General features: G+C 36.4%; 1 protein-coding gene across 2 annotated transcripts in view; it reads right to left on the minus strand.

Moving 5' to 3' along the window:
• Nucleotides 1–4,126: 4,126 nt before the first annotated feature.
• LOC126268143 (WD repeat-containing protein 44) overlaps nt 4,127–22,587 on the minus strand; it is a 160,683-nt gene continuing 142,222 nt past the window's right edge. For both annotated transcript variants that reach the window (XM_049973677.1, XM_049973685.1), the window contains one exon: nt 4,127–13,050. In XM_049973677.1, coding sequence (XP_049829634.1) covers nt 11,353–13,050 — 1,698 coding nt within the window. In that variant the 3' untranslated portion in view covers nt 4,127–11,352. The remainder of the gene's footprint in view (nt 13,051–22,587) is intronic.

Below are 22,587 nucleotides of genomic sequence, written 5' to 3' on the forward strand. Positions count from 1 at the left end.
CCCAATATCTAGAAACTTATAATGCATGCTTTATCAAAAGGTACTCAACAATGCCTTAGCTCTATGTGGGGATACTTCTTTATCCCTAACAACATAAAGTCAAATGCTACAGTACCTCAGAAATAAGAGTGAAAAGAATATTCTAGAGATTTGTAATCAAATGTGGCAACAAGGAGGCTTTCAAGTGATGGGGCAAGTGTCATACTACCCCTCATGAAACTGGGAAAAGAAGCACAAAGCATAGATAATTATATACCAATGTATAAAACAGCTCCCTTATGTAAATTGCTGGAAAGTATCATTAACGAGAGACCTTTTTGGTGCTTGGAATACAGAAAAACTTCTTTCTCAATCCTAATGTGGCTTCCAAGAAGTCCAGTCCACCACTGATTTTCCTCTGTACCTAGAATCTGCAGTCATGATGACTGCACACCAACACCACTTGGTCACCATGTTCTTTGATCTACAAAATGCCTATAACACAACATGGGATTATTACAACTTATCCACATTATATACGTGCAATAACAATTTGCCCAGATTCAAAGTCACTTAGCTTTTCAACATTATGCACTCACAACTACATGGAACACTGTTCTGACCATGATTGATACATGCAACATATTGAGGACATTGCAAATGTGCCATTCATGGTGAAATACAACAGTGCAATCTCCAGGATTGGCTAGCATCTGTATTTATGTTCAGGCATGAATTTTTCACAGTGTTTCCATATTTTTGTCCAACCCCCGTACATTTTTTATAGTCACATTTATGAGTGACTAATGGCTAAATTACTTTAGAATAAAAACAAGTCTTGTACTCACCTTGAATATGGAATACCAAGTTTTATTCATGAACTGAGAGGATAACCATCGATTCTCTGGGATATAAGTTTGTGTGTCAGTTCTAAAATTTAGTTCTTATCACATGACATGTGTAAAAGCTGAACAGCTCATTTATATAAAAAATGGCAATGACCCACTGGAAAAATTTCTGCCAACATCCATGCTGCAGTCATAATGGTCTAATAGATGTATGGGATTATGAAATGATTAATAAGGAGACAAGTGTCTGAGTTGTGTATACTGACAAAGAATCACAGTTACTGGGGTTACAGAATTGCAGTATATTAAAAAAATATTTTTAAGTTAGTGCTCAAAATTTAGCTCCACGTGCAAGGTTGCAGTGGCCTAAAGGAATAAACCTTGAACAAAGTAATCCAATTTTCTTATGTTTATAATTAAGAAAGTTATGGGACAAAGTATAAAAGGGATGAAAAGTGTTTTAGATACAAACATTAAACAGGGTAATTTTTCCCACCATGTACAAACTATAGGGATTGATCAATGAGAGGATATGCAACAAAAAGGTCTAATGAACTTATGCCCGGAAATGAATAATTTCCAAGCTAGGTGCCATTTTTTTCAGTCATACTTTGTTACAGAGACTGTGGTCTAATACTCAGTGTACCTTGTAGCCACAGTTACAGTGTGCATGGTTTGCTCATAGAGGATGGAACCGTTCCTCATACGTCATGCCCTAGCACCTTCACCTGCCATATTAATTGGTAATGTTGTGTCCGATTCACTTCTCTTGGTGACTCGCCTTCTTGTGGATGTGATACAGTGTTGTACACAATTGTTCTGTATTTGAATCAAGAGCTTGCCAACATAGTTTTTAATTACAGAAAGGCAAATGGCAATGGGTGGCAGGCAGCGAGATTGTATCTGGTGACCTATCCCTACCGACAACAACCACAGCATTCAATGGTTGCAACAGTCTTTTGCCATTTGTCTGAGAAAGGATCATTTTAGGGAGCAGGAAATCATGAAGGATGTATCGCAATGTTCGGACACCAGACTTGGACGATAATATGATTAACACTGTGGAAGGCCTGCCAATACAGGGTATGCCAGACTACTGTGTGGAAAGTTGTTACTACCCTTATCACTCACAGTGCGTGGAGGGCTTACTAGCAACAGAGTATCCACACTGGTAGCATTTTTGTCATTGGTTTATTCACCAGTCCACCATGATTCCGGGATTTGTGTCACACGTCCTATTCACAGATGAGGCACCTTTACATGGAGTGGTATCTTCAACATTTGTAAGTAATCTGTGGCATAGGATGCAGAACCGTCCATGCTTTGGTGACAGCGAATCATTAGCATTGGGGGCCAGGATAATTGGACTAATGTATTTTGGGACCAGTCTTCCTTTCATGTTGCCTAACAGGCCAGAACTATCGGCATTTCTTGTGAGTGAATTTGCGTCCCCTGCTGTAAGAAGTGCCACTAATGGTTTGAAGGGTTATGGGGCTCCTACATAATGTTACTCCAGTCCACTTTGCCACTAATGTCCAGACACATCTCAATAATGTCTTCCCTGGTCGATGGATCAGACAACAGGGTCCAGTTGCATGGCCTGCTCATTCTCCGGATCTCAACCTGTGCGATTTATTGTTATTGGGCCATCTCAAAAGTATCGTGTACACAGAGCTCATTCCAGATGTGGAGACAATGGAGCAGCATATTCATGCTGCTTTTGACACTGTTTGGATGCAGCCTGGCCAATGTGAACATGAGAGGCATAACATGGCGTGGCACGTACATGCTTGCATTGAGGCACACAGAAACCATTTTCAACACATACTGTAGCTGTGACTGCATAGTGCAGCACGTATTAGAAAACAGTCTCTGTAACAATGTATGATTGAATAAATGGTCTCTAGCTTGGAAACCACGCATTTCCAGAAATAAGTTAATTATACCTTTTTTGTTCTGTATCCTCTCATTGATTAATCCCTAGAATTCGTATACCATGGAAAAAAGCACCCTGTAGATAATAATGATTGTGTTCAACCAATGACACATTATGGATGGCTATTATATGGAGTTCAATTTAGTATATTTATAAACATATGTGTATATTTAATTTATTAAATGACAAAATCTGGTTTGGGTTTGTATGATTTTCTGCTGGATGGTAACAATTATTACTATAGGTTTGTGCCAAGGAATTTTGTATTAGTTTGAATTTATTTAATGATGCACTTAGATTGAAGATTAGCCTGAGTTAGTATAAACTGTGAAGCTTGTCTCTTACCATAACCTAACTAAAGTATTCAGGATTAAGCTAGAGGCACAAACAGCTAATCAGCCCTCTTAATGGTTTAGTCTACACGTATTGCTGAAATGAAGGAATGTACAAATAGCTTACAATTAAGATATTATATGATTTTGCCACACGTACTTAGTTTAAGAATGGATTATACCAGAGGTTACTTTACACCACTGCTCAAGTAACTTCCGGGCAGAATAATTTAATCTTAGCATCAGGAAAGGAACTAATACTTTCTGGATTCCAGTTTGGAATGATTAATCAATCCAATAATATACACAAGCTGCAAGATAATTAGAAACAATGGATACGAATTTAAATGTGTGTGTTACTGAATATTTATTTACTTATGTCACATATTTATTGCAGCATCATTTAGCTAACCAAAGGAATACATAGGCTAACTCCAGCAGAGTGATTTGTAATCCTACAACTACTTAGTTGGTGAATAATTTTCATGATCACTACACTATGGTTAGAAATGGTAAACTGTTTGCAGGTTTTTAGTCACTTGTTTGCATGTGGTGTGTTCACCGATGGACACTGTGTCTTTAAGGTGGGACAGAGATTGCAGCATACCGTGTGTGTGTGTGTGTCTACTTTAGAAGAAGGCATTTTGGCTGAAAGTTCACATTTTTATCAGTCTCTTTATTGTGCTCGTCTGCAACTCAACATCTCCTCTATATGGTGAGTAGCAATCTAAATAACTGAAAAATGGCTTAAAATCCTGTGGATGCTCAATTTGTGTCAGACTCCACTGATAACACAGTATATAAGGGAAAGATGGTGGCATAGTGTAACATAAAATTGTTATGATATAGCAATACGACATTCAGTTAACAGAAATACATATTGAGAAAACTGCTGGCTGCCATTATCAACCTCTAATGGTATTAAATACAAGAATAACCTCAGAGTAGTTGCATCAATGTATAATTAGTTAATCACGCCACAAATTGGGGGGGGGGGGGGGGCAGTGGAGGGAGACAAATAAAACACGACATCAATTACTGACAATCTGTAATTTGACTGTAATATACAAGTGAAATTTTTAAGCACCATAACTTATAGCGTTGATCTACACAGTAGATCACTATTACATCTGATATAATATGTACATACATACAAAACTAAAAGGCATAAATTTTATACAGAAAAAATATACAAGCATCTCAAATAATATACACTGATGACATTGTGGCAAGGACATATGAAAATAAATGCTATTTTCAAAATACTATTTACAATAACACAATTTTTCAAATCTTACTTATTCTGTGCTCGCAGAAGTTGGTGTTTATGTAACAATAATTTTAACAACAATTTGCCTCCAATCTTTGAAAATGCATTTGGTGTTTTCATATATAATATATAAAATGTGTCTGACATGAAGTTTAACTCTACTGTCAACTTGAACTGCTGAACATACAATATCTTGAAGTTCTCAAAATACCAACAAAATATGTAAAACGTTAAAAGTTATCAGCTGATTTATTTGCACAAACCCTCTTCTGAAATCACAGTCATCACATAACAAGAGGGCAGATTTTGACAATAAATAGCATTTGGACAAATTCCAGCAATTATACATTTTTCTTGTAAGATCATTAGAAATGAAGTTCCCATAATGAGTGAAAGTAAAAGTCTAATTTACAACAAGGGGTACAAAATACAAATCCATGCCCTCAAATAAATTGCGATCCATTGTTTAAGTTGCACATCATTGTGCTGAAGGAACAGGAAGTAAAATGATACGAAATAGTCACAGTTTATTGGGGTATGTGCAAACACATGCATATGATGCACAAATACAAACAAAAGACAAATGTAAACAGAAAGAATTGAAAAAATAATCCTATCTTTAGATAAAAGGAGAGCTAGAAGCAGAGTAGCAACAGGATTCAAAACGGTAATCATGTTGGTCTAACTAGTACTCATACCCATAGTGTTGGACATCAAAACAGTATCTATTAACAAGTCAATAAAACAAGACCAACTAAAGCATGGATGAGAAAGATTTAAGTTACAAAGAAAATTTCAATCTCTACAAAACATATTATCAGGTGAAAAAAAAGCTAGAATGTACAGGTGCTGGAGGTTCGAAGTAATCATGTCAAATGCTGAATCAGGCGATACACAGTAATGTACATGGGAATTACACTACACTAAGGCTGAACTCAAGACACTTGAGCACAAATGTTTGGTTGTAAAGTCCACTTGTAGTTACGAAGACTTGGACATTCCTCTTCATATCTGGGATATTGATAAGTTTTTCAACACTTCCAAAACATGTACAAAAAATGAAGAGAACAATGGATTACAAGATAACTATTTTCATTGTCTGCACTTTCTTTTAAATTAATGGCCAATTATTTTCTATGCTTTTAACTGCATATGAAAAGTCTGTTCTAAAAAAGTAAAGGATTATTTAGAGCTCCTTTTTTCTAGAGCACTTCACTTCTTTCTCTCCTGCTCCACTCATACTGAAATTTCAGCAGCAAAACCAGAGTATCTGTCTCTTTTGATCAGCTCATGAGGATGTAATTCATGAGTCGCAGTTAGCAGCAAGTAACTGTGCACTTGATTGTTAAATATATATTTCTCTTTGCTTACCTTACTTTATGTACATGATGTAATAACATAATATATAATTTTCATCCTCAAATAATGTACAATGTTCATGACTAGATTCAGCTCAGGAAATTTGACTGCATTTCGTTAATGAGTACTGATCAGCCTCACATTTTTAGTGTTAATATAAACTGTTTTCCCTCTAATTCTGAATAAATATGACTCTTCTACATTCTCACTAAGTTAAAATGAAACCAATTGATACAGGAGGAAATGTATATAATTCAGGCAGCCATATAAAAAAAGACAATTTTGCACTCAGTGACTCTCGAAAACACTGATGCACAAACATCATTGAGTAAATGTCCTCAATGATAAACTGAAAAAGGGAGAGAAGCAAGGAACGGGACAAGTATTTGCATACCAGCTGAGAATATTATCGAAGGTGAACATAAAAGCCAAGATGAAATACAAAGAAGTTCCTATAGACAAATAGGGTATCCAATACTCATGCTTCTTACAGGAAAGCTTCTCTAAATAAATATCTCTCAGACTAACTCTTACATTGCAACTATATCCATAAAAAAATCAAACAGGGTTTTAACAAAATTCATATTAAGTTTGGATATCACATGCATAAAAATTCATATAGTGGCTATCATTACACACAGTTAATAGGAGCTAAAGCTTAAAGGAAGTGTTTATCCATCTGCACACATACTGTTTATTAGTAAAAGAAACAACATTTTATAACAAAGCAATTAAATATAGCATAGAACCTTTTAGACATTTTACTGGCAACATGAAGTAGAGGAAAAAGGAAACACAACACAAAAGATTTAGTAAATATTATTAAGTTTATCTCCAATTCTGTCACCACATATTTAATTTATATCATCTATTTGCAAAAATCTACACAAAATTAAAGTAATTAAGGTATAAAAAATTCTCATATCGAAACAGAGAGAAATAATATTAGAATGGCAGGCAAGTAACATGGTAGTTTAGAAACAAATATACTGCAATACTCATGATATTATTCCTGTCTAACAGCAGCATTTTTTGTCCAAATTATACGAAGACCGACATGTCGCATTCTTTGTGAGTAATGTAGAATGTCAGTTATACTATACAGGCAGTGTACTAAAATATTATGCCAGTTTCTTTTTTGCCTCTGTATCAGCACAAAGGGAATTAATTATTAATTGGAAAAGTTAGATTTTTCCACTGAATCAAAATTTAAATGTTGAATGTATGAATTTAGTTTTAAATCAATTCTGGCTGAAAATAAAACAATGTTGTATTTACACATTCTCTAACGCAAACAAAATGGATATATGGATTTAACAGCTACAAATACTATAGATTTTGCAAATTATTAAAATATTTATCTAAATAGCCTGAATAAAGAAAAATAGAAAGGAGTATTTTCATGGGTGGGAAGTGTGATTCAACAAACTTTGAAACAAAGTTGAAAATGCTACCAAACTATTATTATGAACTCCGTAACTCTAGTGTCATCTATTGTGGACAGACATAAAATTTAATAGCTCTCAGCTGATTTTAACAGAAACAGACAAAACTGTACACACCACAAGACGTTTTAAATGAACAGCATTCTCTGGTACGTCAGGAATAGTAAAGCATCATCAAAGCCATACTGCAGTTCAAAGTAAGAAATAAAATTTAATTCTACAATATAGCCTCCCTTTTAAGGATTAGGAAACTAGTGAGAAATTAGAGAAAATGAGACAGCAAGAAAATATTACACGCTCATAATGATACCAGTGTCTGAGAGACCTTCTAAAGGGTTGAACAATATGCAATCCTCTCACCCTCATGAATGTTATCTTCACATTGATATGTGGGCACTGTCATTACATTTTAACTCTTGTCTTTGTGTGAAGCACAATTTACCTTAAAACAAATCACTCTAGCTCTGCTTTTATCAACACAGAATTTGTTTTTAATAAAGATTTCTTGTGGGAGTGGTGGTCTATATTATGTGATCCCCACTGATGCTACCTTTAATCAAGTAGGCATTGTTGACCACAAACTGTAAATTTGTAATTTCTTGAAATTTGTAAGTTAAAAACAGAATACTCATGGCAAAAAACTTTTTTTAATACAAAAGCCTGAAACATGAAGCATTTCACTAGTACCATACTGACAATAAAAACATATGGAAACCATGAGCTGAAACTACTATTTTAATAGCCTATTCGAGAAACACAAGGACAAACATCTGTAAGTTTATGTTGCTCCACATCAGACTAAAAACATATCTTGACATGGCAGAGTATGCTCATTTCTACATAATTTTGCACTCACAACAATAGAGTGTCTTCTTCATTAGCATTTACAATGTAGGAAAAGATGATTGCTACTTATCGTATGGATGACACATTAAGTTGCAGATAGGTACAATCAAAAGACAGTTATGTATAAGCTTTTGACCACAGACTTTGTCAGAAAAAGAGAGAAACATACTATTCACTCACACAAGCAAGCAAGCAAACCTCATGTAGCCATAACCACCAACTCTGGCAGCTCAGGCCACAATCAATAAAAATTCTTGTCAAAGTTGGAGGTTGTGAACATGAGGTGTGCTTGCTTCTTCTGTGAATGAGTGGAGTAGTTCTTTTTTTTTTATTTTTTACAAAGGCTTCGGCTGAAAGCTTACGTGTGTCTATCTGCAACTTAATGTGTCATCTTTACAGTAAGTAGCAATCTCTCTTTTCTTATATGGTTAATACTCCTACCTGAGTTTCCATTGTTTGTCATTTTTACCATTTACTTAAGAGTACAGAAATAGGCATAGAGACAAAACAAATTACAAACTATCCCTCCAGGCCTTGGCAACAAGTTTGCAAGTTAACTATCATTTGATGGAGACTAAAATAATTTATATTTGTGTTAAATAAGAAGTGTCAAAATAATCGTAACATAAACTTCATCTAACAGACAGGAAGAAATAGCAGTTGTAGTTCCAAAGGTCTGTGTACATAATTTTAGTGCTTTAGATTCCACAAGATGGCGTTTTTATCAGCCAGGTAATGCTCATAAGCATCTGGCTTACAAATCATAAAATCAAAACACTTTGAAAAACAAGTGGGGGAAAAAGAGCCGCATAAAGTGACAAATGTGGTCTCTTTTTTCTAACCATTCATATAACGCATTATGTCCATACTTGCTTTGTCACTGCGCCAAACAGCAGTCAAATTCTGATGTGAAATGGTGGTGGAGGTGGTTAGTGTTTAACGTCCCGTCAACAACGAGGTCATTAGAGACGGAGCGCAAGTTCGGGTTAGGGAAGGATTGGGAAGGAAATCGGCAGTGCCCTTTCAGAGGAACCATCCCAGCATTTGCCTGAAACGATTTAGGGAAATCACGGAAAACCTAAATCAGGATGGCTCGAGACGGGATTGAACCGTCGTCCTCCCGAATGCGAGTCCAGTGTGCTAACCACTGCGCCACCTCGCTCGGTCTGATGTGAAATAAATGAAAGTACATTCACTAGTTTGATGTTACATAAGATCAATTTTTAGACTTCTTGTTCCACTCAAAAAAAGAGGTTTCTGCCTAAAATTAAGAGCCCTTATAACAAGTAGTATATCGTTTCAAAGAACAGGTTCTTTGAATACTTCATTATACATGAGCATGTAATTGCTTTAGTGTATCATTATCACAACTTAGCTACCATGATTTTGTGATTCAGGAAGCCTCAACTACATTATCTTTCCCTGAGAAAAACTTTATAAAGTGCCTCTGACAGTTAAGTCTGAGAAATATTTTAAAAAACTTTTTATTAACCTTCCACACTTATGATTTTTATTTGAGTGTCTTTTACTCCCCTTCAGCCTCCTCATATTCAATAACCTGTGTAGTTCCAATAGTTGTTATTTTTTTAGTGACTTGTTTTATTTTTTTGACAATGGAAATTCCTGGATGGAGCAATATGTAAAATAAAGGAAAGGCAACCACTCATTTATAGCTGACTAATGTGAGGTGCATAGAAACAAGCAACAGAAAACTATGCAAACTAGCTTTCGAGCTCTTGATCTTCTGCTAGTAGAAGTACAAACATTCATACACACATCTGCACAGACATCAAATGCACATGTCCATATCCACAGTGGAGTGTGTCTTTTTTGGCATGAACAGCACTGCCTCTCTAATTGTATTTCCAGCTGCTTCTTTACATCAAACAGCTGACTTTCTTAATACTGTATCAGGTGTCTCAAATTCACAAGCTATCATCTATTCAGAAATTGCCACAGACTTACTTGCCATAGGCACCTGTATTTGGTTTAGAATAAGACACCCTCCCTCCCCCTTACTGAACAAATTTTTGGGAAGAGTGTGTAAGGGAAACATGGGAGGAGGGGAAGGAGGCACACCCCTATCAAAATCAAAGGCAGTTATAATAAGATGTAAAAGATAAACAACTTATAAAAGAAATCTAACAATAATGAAATTGTAAGCATCAGTTGCAACAATGGAATTTTTACAATTTACTACAAAAAATACTGCAAATTTTGTAAATATGCTTTACAAGAAGTGAGAATTTGCTGGTATATTGGTTAATTGTTACAAAATTATTTTTTTAATGTCTAGGTGCCTTTCATAACACTGGAGCGAATTAAACATGATTAACTTGATTTAATGATTGCCCTTTTTGGACACATTATACTGCATCACATAAAACTCCATCACATATAACTCAATGAAATAAAGTAGTAATGGTTTAATTTAATTATTACAATTGGCTATCAACCAAACTTGGGTAAATAGTATTTAACATTGTTACAGAATTGTCTGCTGCCTTCATGCTTCTCAAGGCATAAATTTAGTTGCTGTTCACCATATTTTGCCCAGTGATGGAAAGAAAACTAACTACACTGTTACCATACATTCTCAGTCAAATGTTGAAGTTCAGTTAAGGAAAGTGAGACAAATTTAAAGAATTTAGGGGAGTATTATAAATGTTTTCAGACGCAAGTTAGATGTCCTGATAACAGTAAATACAAAAAAGGATTCTGATGCACATTTAAAATTTCATTATGTTTCTTCAGGTAAACAAATTCTAGAACATTATATATATTCCTATCAGACAGGCAGAAAATTCTCAAAGGATTGCATCAATGATATACTGTATTACTGGCAAAACAAATGACTGTTCTACGGCGGTAAACTGTCATTTAAGAAGGTAAATGGTATGTGTGCCAAAAAAACTAGCACATGCAATGTATTATTTAGGCATAGTCACATTTAGTCGGAAATTGACTAATACTATTTTCATACAATACAGACCAAAAGAGAAGAAAATCATACCCCAAAGGTATTTTACAAAACAGTCATAAACTGTATGTAAAAACTGAATGAAACACTACCCACCATAATTTCAGAATAATCTAAAATTTCCTATCATTTTGTAAGAGTTAGATTCAATGAAATGTTATGAATACTGCACAAGAAACAAAAATGGACACAGAGAAATATGAAACTGTTGGTTTACAATTTCTCTAATGAGTTCTATGTAGCAGAAGTCACAGCAGGAATTAGTTGCGATTGCATTTAGCTCAACAGAAGGTTTCTAACAGTCGCTGACAAACACCAACACTTTTATACAATAGTTTCAAATTTGCTGCATCCTCCTCAAACCAAAGCTGATGCAGGCAGTGAACTGTGTTTTGGTTTCATCTTGTTAAGGAAAACTTTTATGCAACCACTGAAGTCAGCACTCACTAAAACATAGCCCCCACAACCCTTTGTGTGCTGTTCTACTAAAGGATCTTCAACCTTAAGGTTCTGACTAGCTAATGTTCCTTCTTGTTCCTCTATCTGCCGAATTATGATGTCAGGATTTGGAGCAAATATAGCACATGTCACAACAGCATTGTGAGCTTTGATTCCTTCCCAAAAGTCATTCCTATCCCTTCGAACAGATGAAAATTTTGAATAATCATGATGAGTCTTCCAGATATATATACATTGGTTCTCAGAGCCACTAACAATATATTTTCCATCATGACTGAAGCTTGCTCTTATTTGGCTACTAACATTGACATATCCTTTATATTTACAAGATAGATTCAAGTCCCTAAGGTCGTAGAGCCGAATACGACTGTCATTTGAAGTTACAAGTATTTTATCCTCTCCAGGCATTGGTTCAATACCACTAATTTTTCTCCCTCTTGAATTTTTGCCTCTTGTGGAGCGCACATCAATCTGTGTGTGGTACTTAAGTTGTTCTGTTGTATAGAATATACATCGCCCATCATACGAACCCACAACAGCGAACTTCCCATTCTGACAAAAATTCGCAGCAGTAATTAGCTTTGTTTGACCATCAAGCTCATTCCACACAGCAACTTTTTTATCAGGGATGTTCCACAATCTTAATTTACCATCCAGGGATCCACTTAGAAAGTAACGGTCATCTCGAGGATGGAATACAATGGCAGTAACAAAATCAATATGTTGAAAACACACCAAGCATTCTTTTCTTGAAATGTGCCACAGCCTGACAGTCTTGTCCATCGATGATGACAGTACAAAATAATTCTTAGACCATGAAACATCCAGCAAATCTGAAGTGTGACCAGTGTATGTACAAAATGGTTTTGGCATGAATGGGCATCTCTTCACTTCTTCACTTTTCATATCAGCAAATGCAGCATTTGGATCTTCTGAGGAATGCTGGGAAACTAGTGACTCTTGAGACGGAGTAGGTGATACTTTCTCTGCATTATATTTTGTACGCATATCTTGGAAATACGTGTATGCACTACGCACAACCCATATTCTTAGTACACGATCTTGACCTGCTGTGGCAAGGAGGCGACCACAAGAGGAAAATTTCATACACCATACAGGCCCCACATGCTCACCACTTAGGTCTTGAACATGCTGAAGGCTATCAAATTCATACGGACCCTTATGACTACCAGAAGCTTTGAGCTTGATATATTGCTCACCAGGATTAACTTCATCAACAATATCCATAACATCTTCTTTGTGGCGAGCATGTGACACTTCCTGTGCAATGGACTTAGCCTTGTCCATTGTTTTTCTCACTTTTGAGCCCAAAAACTTTTTAAGCTGTGCTGTACGTTTACGCATTTTACTCACATCTGCATCTTCTGGTGGTATTGATGACTTTTTGCTATCAACACTCTCTTCATCAGATTCCTTCTCCTTCTCAAGACTTGAATTGCTCACATACTCTGACGTAAGCCTCATGATATGAAGGGAAAGTGGATTTATACACTGTGGTAATTTATCTTCTGCAATGCTGAGTGGGACACGCTCTCCAGTATCAAGGTTCAAAACAGTGACCTGCTCCAAAATTTCCTGAAATCAAATCAAAAATAGTAATCTGTAGTTCTGAATATGAAAATTTACACATAAAATTGTTCTTCGATAATATTTTCATATTTAATGTTAACAGTTAACCTAAAAGCAGCCTTAGTAATAACACTGAGGTACTTTACTACTATACGGGGCATTCAAAAAGAAATGAGCTGGAGACAAAATTACAGAAACCAGTACCTGTATGTCAGAAGTATTGACCCTGGCTGTGAGACACTTGTCCCACTGTGACACAAGGCGGTGAATGGCTGTGTCGTAAAATTTCTGGGGCTGCGATGTTAAGCAGTTCCACATGTACAGCTGGACGTCATCATCCGAGGTGAAATGTTTGCCCCCTCAGAGTCTTTTTAAGGGGACCAAAAATGGTGTAATCACAGGGAGAGAGGTCTGGACTATATGGAGGGTGGCTAAGAACTCCCCACTTAAATTTCTGCAGGAGTGCTGCAACTGTGTTGGCTGTAAGAGGCTTTGCATTGTCATGGAGCAGAATAACCCCACAGGTGAGATTGACTGGTCGTTTTGATTTGATCGCTTGGTGAAGAGTGGTCAAGGTTTGAGAAAAACGCTGGGCATTCACTGTTCCCCGTGCTGCAGGAAATGAATCAGAAGGGGGACATCTTGGTCAAAGAAGAACGTCAGCGTAACCTTTCCTGCACTGGTGTGGCTGGCCTTGGCTATTTTTGGTGGTGGAGTGGTGACCCTGGATGCTTCCACTGGAGACTTTGTCATTTTGATTCTAGTTCGAAGTGATGACACCATGCTTCATCTCCAGCCACCACTTGTGCCCGGAATGTATTCCCTTCCTGAGCATAGTGCTGCAGATGAGTAAGACAGTTGGCCATTCGACATGATTCCTGGTGTGGTTGAGGACTATGGAGCACCCATTGGGCACACACTTTGCCCATGTGCAGTTGTTCCTTCATGATGGTGTGAACACTTCTGACACTCAACCTGACCACAGTGTCTATGGCTTTCAGAGTCATTCGATGGTCCTGGGTAATGAGTGCATCAATTAACTGAACGATGTGATCGGTAATGCAGTTTGGTGCTCCAGACGGTGCCTCATCAGTTAATGACACCCGTCCTTCCCTGAGGCGCTTGTGCCAGACCTTGACCCTGTCAAGGGACATGCAGTGTTTGCTGTACACTTGACAAACATCGATGAATGTCCGTTCCTCCTACTCATCGTGTTGTCAGAAAATGGACACCACTTCTTTGTTCTTCTGTTGACACCTTCCATGTCACTGTTTGCAATGCCTCTGGCAGCGTTGGACAACTGATGCCTGCTGCTGCTTTCTCTGTATAGCCACGTGACATGCGCGGATGCGCTTTAACGACGGGCTGTGAACTTCCATGCTCTGGTTGGAACACCACCACAAAATTACCCTCCTGTCACCAGTTTGTGCATTCCAGGCTCGGCTCATTTCTTTTTGAATGCCCCTTATATCTTGCCCCCCTTCCTTTTCAATTTTTAAATCACTGAAAATTTAAATTTGTATGAATGACAAGACATATACAAAGTATAGGATAGACTGCTGCTCACTATAAAGATGACCATTGAGTTGCAGATAGGCACAATGGAAAGACTGTTACACATTATAGCTTTCGACCAAAGCCTTCTTCAGCTCCGACTGGTTGGAAGTACCAGTGGTAGCAGTCATGTGTGAGTTGTGATATCACAAGTGATATATATCACTTGTATCGCTGGTAAAGATATTGTGTGGTAAGTATATAACATATATATAAAACCATTTAATAAACAAAACACTGATAGTTTACTTATAATGCCTTCTGTAATTATAGACCTTTTTCAACAAAAATGCTCGATAAATTAATGTTTCAAAGAAAGTTTCATCATACAGAAACAGAATCTACTGACAAATGTTGAGTCCATGAGTTTTTATTTCAGAATAATCACCCAAATAACTAACAACAAACCTTTTGTTGACCAAGAAAAGCAGTAAAATAATGCTTGCAAATTATGAAGTTTGTCAGCAATTTGTTTACAAGTAATGCATTGATTCTGTTGAGTCAGTCCATTTCTTGAATAAATTTATTGGTGTTGACAAAACATGTGCCTCTCTTTGTGTGTCACATAATTAAAACGTTCAATTCTCACTACCTTGACACTTCTTTTCCCAATGTTACAACAGCTCAGAATACGCATACTAGAATAAGCAGCTTTCATTAAAATGTCAGTTTCCATTTCTACAGCACTTTCTGCTAAAAACAAATCAACAGCTACTCCTTGTTTTGTAATCATGAGCTTTCATGCAGACTTCCATCTCATTTCAGAATCCCTGTTTACTATACATCAGTGATTTGGATTCCACGCCCAGCTTGAGTATAGATATGGAGAACAGGTCAGAGATACTTGGGCTAAATACTCAAGCCCCAGCTTGCTCCCACGAGGTGCTGCCACAACAAGCATGTCATGTGGAGCCATCCACTGACATGAGACTGCCTGTAAATACCACATCCCGGCAATTGGCAGTTAGTCACTTGCTGGTCTTTGAAGCATCACTGAGAGTTTCATGTTGTGGTTTCGATTGCTCTCTGAACTCTTGTCTATGCTTAAGATGATTTTTCTACGCTCTCAACTTTTTTTAGTTAGCCAATCACTTCGTTAACTCCACTGTCATCAGCCTCAGGTACCAATTGTTTGTTCCCCCCATCTCTGCATTGTAGCAATTACAAGTGATCATAAACAATGTTCTGTCCACGCAATATGATTGAAAAGTTGTAACGAGAGCTGCAGTTTCTAAAACTGAGGACCTGGTGAGTCTAGTTTCAACTGCGATACCACTCTCAGAACTTGACTTGCCTTAATTTTCTACAGTCTATCTGGTCTTGCACCATATGCAAGAGAGTTAAAACAGATCTAAATATGTTGCAGAGTATGGGAGTTATGTCCCTAGTATCATCCAGCCAGTGGGCAATGCCCATGGTCGTGGTTAAGAAACCAAATGGATCAATTAAATTGGTGGTGACTAAGCCTACTGTTAATGCTGAAACAAATTGATCTTCTTGTAATAAATTTCTTTCAAGGACATAAGATTATACTATCAACTACAGGAGTCATACCACACAATATCCACCAGTACATCAATGCAACACAGCTACATCCAAACTTATATATACAACTACAGATATCCGTAATTATTGATACATGTTCAATTACCTGAAAGTTCCTAAATGCAATATAACATATACCGTACAGTTAAAAGGAAGTCACGCTTGATCAAGGTCCGCGTCACTTTCTACTTCTGACCAGACATAACGTCTGAGATAAGAAAAGTAACAAATAATAATAATAATAATAATAATAATAATAATAATAATAATAATAATAGCATCATAACTGGTTGACCTGTATACAATTCCTTGACTGGAAGAATTGGGGGTAAACTTGGCTGGGAGTCATCTTTTTCAATGATAGATCTCACTAATGCCTACTTTCAATTGAGTGTAGATGATCAGATGAAGCAGTTTTTACTGATTAATATGCCATTCGGCATGTATTGTTATAACACGTTGCCATATGGGCTCACAAGTGCTCCCATGAGATTTCAGAGATACCTTGAGCAACTCATCCAATGCATCCCCCAACTGTGTTAGTTATTTAGATGAATTGCTAATTACTGGGGTCACATGGGAGCAGCACCTGTGCAACCTACAAATGGTCTTGAAGCAGCTCCAGGCCACAGTCTGCATTGTCAAATGTAGATTCTTTGAGCCCAGTGTCAAGCACCTGGGAGATATGTTAAGCAAAGAAGGTTTGTGAAGGCATGTGGAATGTTCTGGATGGACATGTGTTGTCATAATTATCGGTGGATTGTTGGCATTGATAAAATTATGTACATATACTAAATTAAGTAACTAATCAAGAAACTGAAGAAATAAGTCCTTAGCAATAAATAACTAGAGACTGCAGAGAGGTTAGCATGAAAGATTAATGCTTCTAATTAACAAAATGGTAATCTAAAAATCCAGTAACAGAAGACCACACTATTTCATTTGTTATTTATTTTTATGTCTTCCTCTGTAATTAATATCCCTTGTAATTACATAACTAATTAACTCTCCAATTGTTAACATCTCGCAGTTTTCCAATTGCCAGAATTTGAGGCCTTATTTGTGCATTCTATGTATTTAATCAGATAAAGCACGAGCTCTGTATTACCATTACATGTTAGTAACCAAATCCAAACTGTAATTAATTATGTAACTAAAATAATATGAGATACATTATCATAATTACAGTTTCAGAATGATTTTCTTATGGAAAACTAAAGATATTACTATAAAAGATTGTCATTGAAAATTTTATTTTATACCTTATTCGGCTGTTACATCAGTTTCTTTACATTTTGTAAATTTTAATTGTAACATCAAAATTGTACAAAATTAATAATGCTTTATTTTGGAAGCTATTTTTAAAATTCTATATAATGCGATGCAGAGACGCTGCGGCATGTCAGTTTTGAAGTTACTTTTAGAAGTCAAAGGGATCAGTGAAGTTGTATGTTTTGATTACAGATGTCAATGTCAATAAATTTAGTGAAGCATGAAAATTTCACATTCATTCATAAATGGACCAGGCAGAAGAAACTTAAGTAACATTCTACATGAATCTTTACATTTGATGGGGTTGAGCTAGGATCAATGTTTGAAATGTAGAAGTATGGTTAATAAGTGAACGTTTCAGGTGAACGTAAGACCAATGCCAAGCATAAATTGTCTTGAAAAATTTTGTGTTATGAATGCACAGAACAAATGGATGTTGAAGCATGGAAAGAGTTGGTATGGATAATAAGGACCAAATTCTCGGACAGCACCATCAAGCATAAAATGAGTAACAGTTTACCTTTTTAATTAAATAGTTTTGTGACAGAGACAAACATTTGTGTGGGAAGTTTTTATATTTTGTAACTTACCATGGCTGATAACAACAAGGTAAAAATAAGTGAGGAACCAATGGAAAACACTTTGGACCTAGGAGCAAGTATCAGTGAACTGTCACCCAGTAGTAGCCAAAGCGTAGATCGAAGCTTTGATGAAGAGGATTCCAGCGAAAATGTTGCCATGAGTACTCCAATTGAACAGGGAAGAGTAGGCGGAGATGATTTGTTAATGTTATTAATGCAGCGTATGAAAGAAGTGAAGGAACAGATGGGACAGATATGGCAAGAAGTGATGGGACAGATTAGGCAAGAAGTGATGGGACAGATGGGGCAGATTAGACAGGACACTAGTAAGCTAAGGGAATTCCAGGATGGTTTGGCAGCACTAAGATTTACTGTTGAGACAGGGCAGGGTGAACTCAATACTTGAGCAGGAGTAGTACAAGGAAGGTTAGAAATATTAGAAACTAATTTCACACAAGAGTTGTCAAAAAACAAGGTGAGATTCAAAAAACTAGATGAGCATGTAGAAGTAGAAAATTCTAAACTTAAAGTAGAAACTGTTCGGACTAGGAGAACCTTAGAAGAAAAAGTAGAAACTTACAAAAGGAACTCTGAGTTAAAATTTATAGACATTACCAATCAAATAAGTAATGTAGAACTGAAGTGTGATGAAAAAAATAGACTTGTGTAAAAATAATGTTGTAGATTTAAGTAGGAAAGTTGTAGAATTACAAGAGGGTCTAGATCAAAGGAATTTTGTTAGCAATATTAATTGTGTATGAGGTGGCATACCTTCAACATTCTTTCCAGGAGATGGTAAATTGGATACTGTTGATTTTTTACAGCATTGTCAAGATAATTTTGGTAATGACACGACATTGTTAAAATTAAATTAGTTAAGAGAGTTTTGGATGGAGAAGCAATCTCATGGGCCATTCAGAATGTCAATTGTGCTATGTCATATGATGAATTTGAAAGAAAGTTCTTAAACAAAGTTTGGTCATAATCTGAGCAAGCTAGGATTAAGAGTGAGTTTTTGAATGGTCGAATGTACAGGGAAGGTGATAGTAGCTTGAAGTGTTTTTGTGAAAACCAGTTGAGGAAATTAGCACACTTAGACAACCTTTTGACAAACTAATACAAATAGATGCCTCAAAAAGGAGATTGCCAAAAAGCGTACAGTGGGAGTTGATTTATGGACCAGATGACTCCGTAGGTCTGTTCTTGAGGTATGTAGATAAGTTGGATAGAGCCTTTGACAGAAATAAGAGGTTAAGTAATGGCAGATTTGGCAGTCAACCATCTGGGGGTTGGAATCAGAACAGGAATCAAGGTAGGAGTGACAATGAAAATCAGAATAATAATAATAGTGGTTACAATAGAAGTGATAATAGATGGATCACCCATAGAAATAGGAATGGAAACAGAGGGTGTGACAACAGGGAGAGACCTTGGGAGAATAACAACAGACAACTGGATAATTACCAATCAAGACCAGGCAACTTAAGCTGACAGACGCCTCATTGGGAACCTGTCAGTTTGGGGCGAGAAATAAGTATCGAAATCAGGCTAAACACTACCGGCCTAGAAACATCAAAAATAATTATGGAAGACAGAGTAATCGAAGATATTGGAGTAGAAATGACAGAACTAATGTAAGAAGAACACATCAGATTAGCATATTACAATTTGACAGTAAATTCTGGAAAAATATGAATGAAAGTGTGGGAGATAGAAGTATTAGCATCTGTAAGAATGTTCAAGTTTTGTTAGAAGAGGAAACTATTTCAAGTCTATATAATCAGTGTGGTGAAGAAGTTTGCGAAGAAAATGTTGGTTCTGATGGTAATCTTGATGAGTTTGGATTAAGTAAATTATTGGAGGAAGAATCTATCACTGTTCAGCACTTAAGTGATGATACTTGTACTGATGATCTTGACAACAATTCTGATTATCACTGTAAAGATGTTTAGAAGTGCCGAGTATTGCAGATGATATCATGTGAGATGATGTTGATAGTGTAGGCGACAGTAGTATTGATGAATGGGAGGAAGAATTAGATGGCATGGTGTATATGGAGGCTAAAGAAGATTTAATTAATGGTGAAGATGGTGATGTTAGTAGAATTTGTGAAGAATATGAGAACCAAATTGTACCAACGGAAACTGGGAAGGTATCATCAGATAAGGAACATGTGGACAGACATTATGATTTAGATGTGATGCTAGAAACTTTATGGGATACTTATAAGGGTTATATTGACATTGAAACAGTAAAAAGGGTCATCAAGATTATTTTGAAGAATTGAATTCCAACTGGGAAGGTACAACCAATCAGCAGACTTACAGTGAGATCAGTTCCAGGAAAAGTAGACAGTGTGTAAAAAAGGAACATGACATCAAGCAATCATCTGATATAGCTCTAAGTAAAATTCAGGCAAGTGAGAGAAATTGTGCAGAAAAAAAGGTAGAAATGACTTGGACTTTAGAGAGATTGAGGATGATTTGTTGCATGAAGATGAGGCAAGCAGGAAGGAAAAAGTTTTTAGTTGCCCTTATATACGTATAAAAGTTGCAAATTATGAAGGAGTTTGCCTATTAGATACGGGTAGTTCTGTTTGTCCCATTTCGGAAAAAATTTAGAAACCCGATAAGATATAGTGCTGACTTTGAAGACTATCCTGCTATTGGAATCAAAATTAAGGGAGCAACTGGTAGGCACAGCAAAGTTATAAACAAGCAAGACTTAATATCTTTCACCATTAATGATGTACAGTATAACCAAGGATGTTTTGTAGGACCTGACCTCAATGAAAATATTTTGTTCGGAATGAACTGGATACAAGGAGTAAATGCAGATTTCGACTGGAATAACAAAAGGTTAAGGCTTACCAACCCAAAGACAGATGTAACACATGTGGCTGAACTAGTCATCCAAAATGACCTAGAGAACAATTTTCAAATTATAAGAGTGATTTGTGCAAATGAAAAGATTGATGTTAATGAGGAAGACAATGAAGAAGAATGCAGTGAAGACAAGTATGCTGAATTAGTGGCCACCAAACTACAGGAAGCTGGAAGTATAGATAAAGAACAGACAGATCAATTAGGTAGTTTGTTGTGGGAATACAAAGATGTGTTTAGTGAGAAACCTGCGAAAGTAAAAAACTATGAATGTAGACTTAACTAAAACCTCAAGAACCATTTTTCATCAAACCATATCAGGTACCCATCTCAAAAAGAAAAGCTGTGGAGGTGAACTACAAAATATGGAAGAGTGGGAAGAAATTGAAAGGTGCAATAGTGCATACAATAACCCGTTGGTGGTAGTTTCCAAACATGATGGTGGAGTAAGACTTCTGCTCGATTCAAGACATTTAAACAAATGCCTTGAGAGAGAAACTGATGACCCTGAAGACACAGACGAGTTATTGCATAACTTTGAACATATGAAGTATATGTCTAGTTTAGACTTAACAGCTGGTTTCCATCAGGTACCATTGGAGATTTAGTCTAGAAAATTACTGCAATTTTGTATGGAGGAAGTGTTACTGCTATTGTGTTGTACCATTTGACCTTAATGTATCAGTTGCAGAATTTATCCGAGCATTGGATTTTGTTCTAGGAAAAGAGCTATTAAGCAAACTAATCCTATATGTTGATGACATATTTGTAATAGGAAAGAGTTGGGAAGAACATATATGTTTGTTGGGTGAAGTGTGTTACAGATTGAGACAGGGAGGGATGTCATTAAAACTAGATAAGTGCAAATTCAGAGTTAAACAGCTTAAATTTTTAGGACATACCATCTCAGAAGAAGTAATCTTGCCTAATGAAGAAAAACTTGAAGCCATTGCAAAATTCCCTGTACCCAAGGCTAAGGAACAACTGAAATCATTCTGTGGAATTTTTGGCTACTACCAGAAGTTTCTCAGCAATCAAACTTTAAATGCACCTTGTTTGATGAACAACTTGTTGAAGAACAACACCATTTGGGTATGGGACAAGGATTGTCAGGAAACATTCGACAACATCAAGAAACAGATGTGCAATAGTAAAATGTTATACAGAGCTGATCTTACAGAGCCATTTTGCATTATGACTGACAGTGGTGACTACAGACTGGGAGCTCATTTGTTCCAAGAAAGGCTGTAGATGGTGTGACGGAGCATAGATCAACAGCTTTTGCCAGTGGAACTTTGCAAAAACATGAGACATTACATACTGTCACCGAAAAAAGAATTGTTGGCGGTTTTTTGGACTTTCACCAATTTCAAGAATTACTTATCAGGACATCAAGCAGTAGTAGTAGTAGTAGTAGTAGTAGTAGTAGTAGTAGTAACACAGACCATATAAGGCTTTGATCTATATACAAGAGAGTACTTTGCATCACAGCAGGATAACCAGGTGGGCACTATTCCTCCTGCAGTTCAACTATACAGCAAAGTATATAAAATAAAGTATGACCATGAGAGTTTTGGACATTGTAGGACACTGAAATGTATTCACAAGATTCAAGGAAATGTATATTTTTACAATACTCTTCTTAGGCACTTGTGTTTTTTTGTTGTTCTGAAGAAGGTGTAGTTATCTACGCCAAAACCTAGGTTAAC

This window comes from Schistocerca gregaria, chromosome 1, assembly GCF_023897955.1.
Source record: "Schistocerca gregaria isolate iqSchGreg1 chromosome 1, iqSchGreg1.2, whole genome shotgun sequence".
Taxonomy (NCBI): Eukaryota; Metazoa; Arthropoda; class Insecta; order Orthoptera; family Acrididae; genus Schistocerca; species Schistocerca gregaria.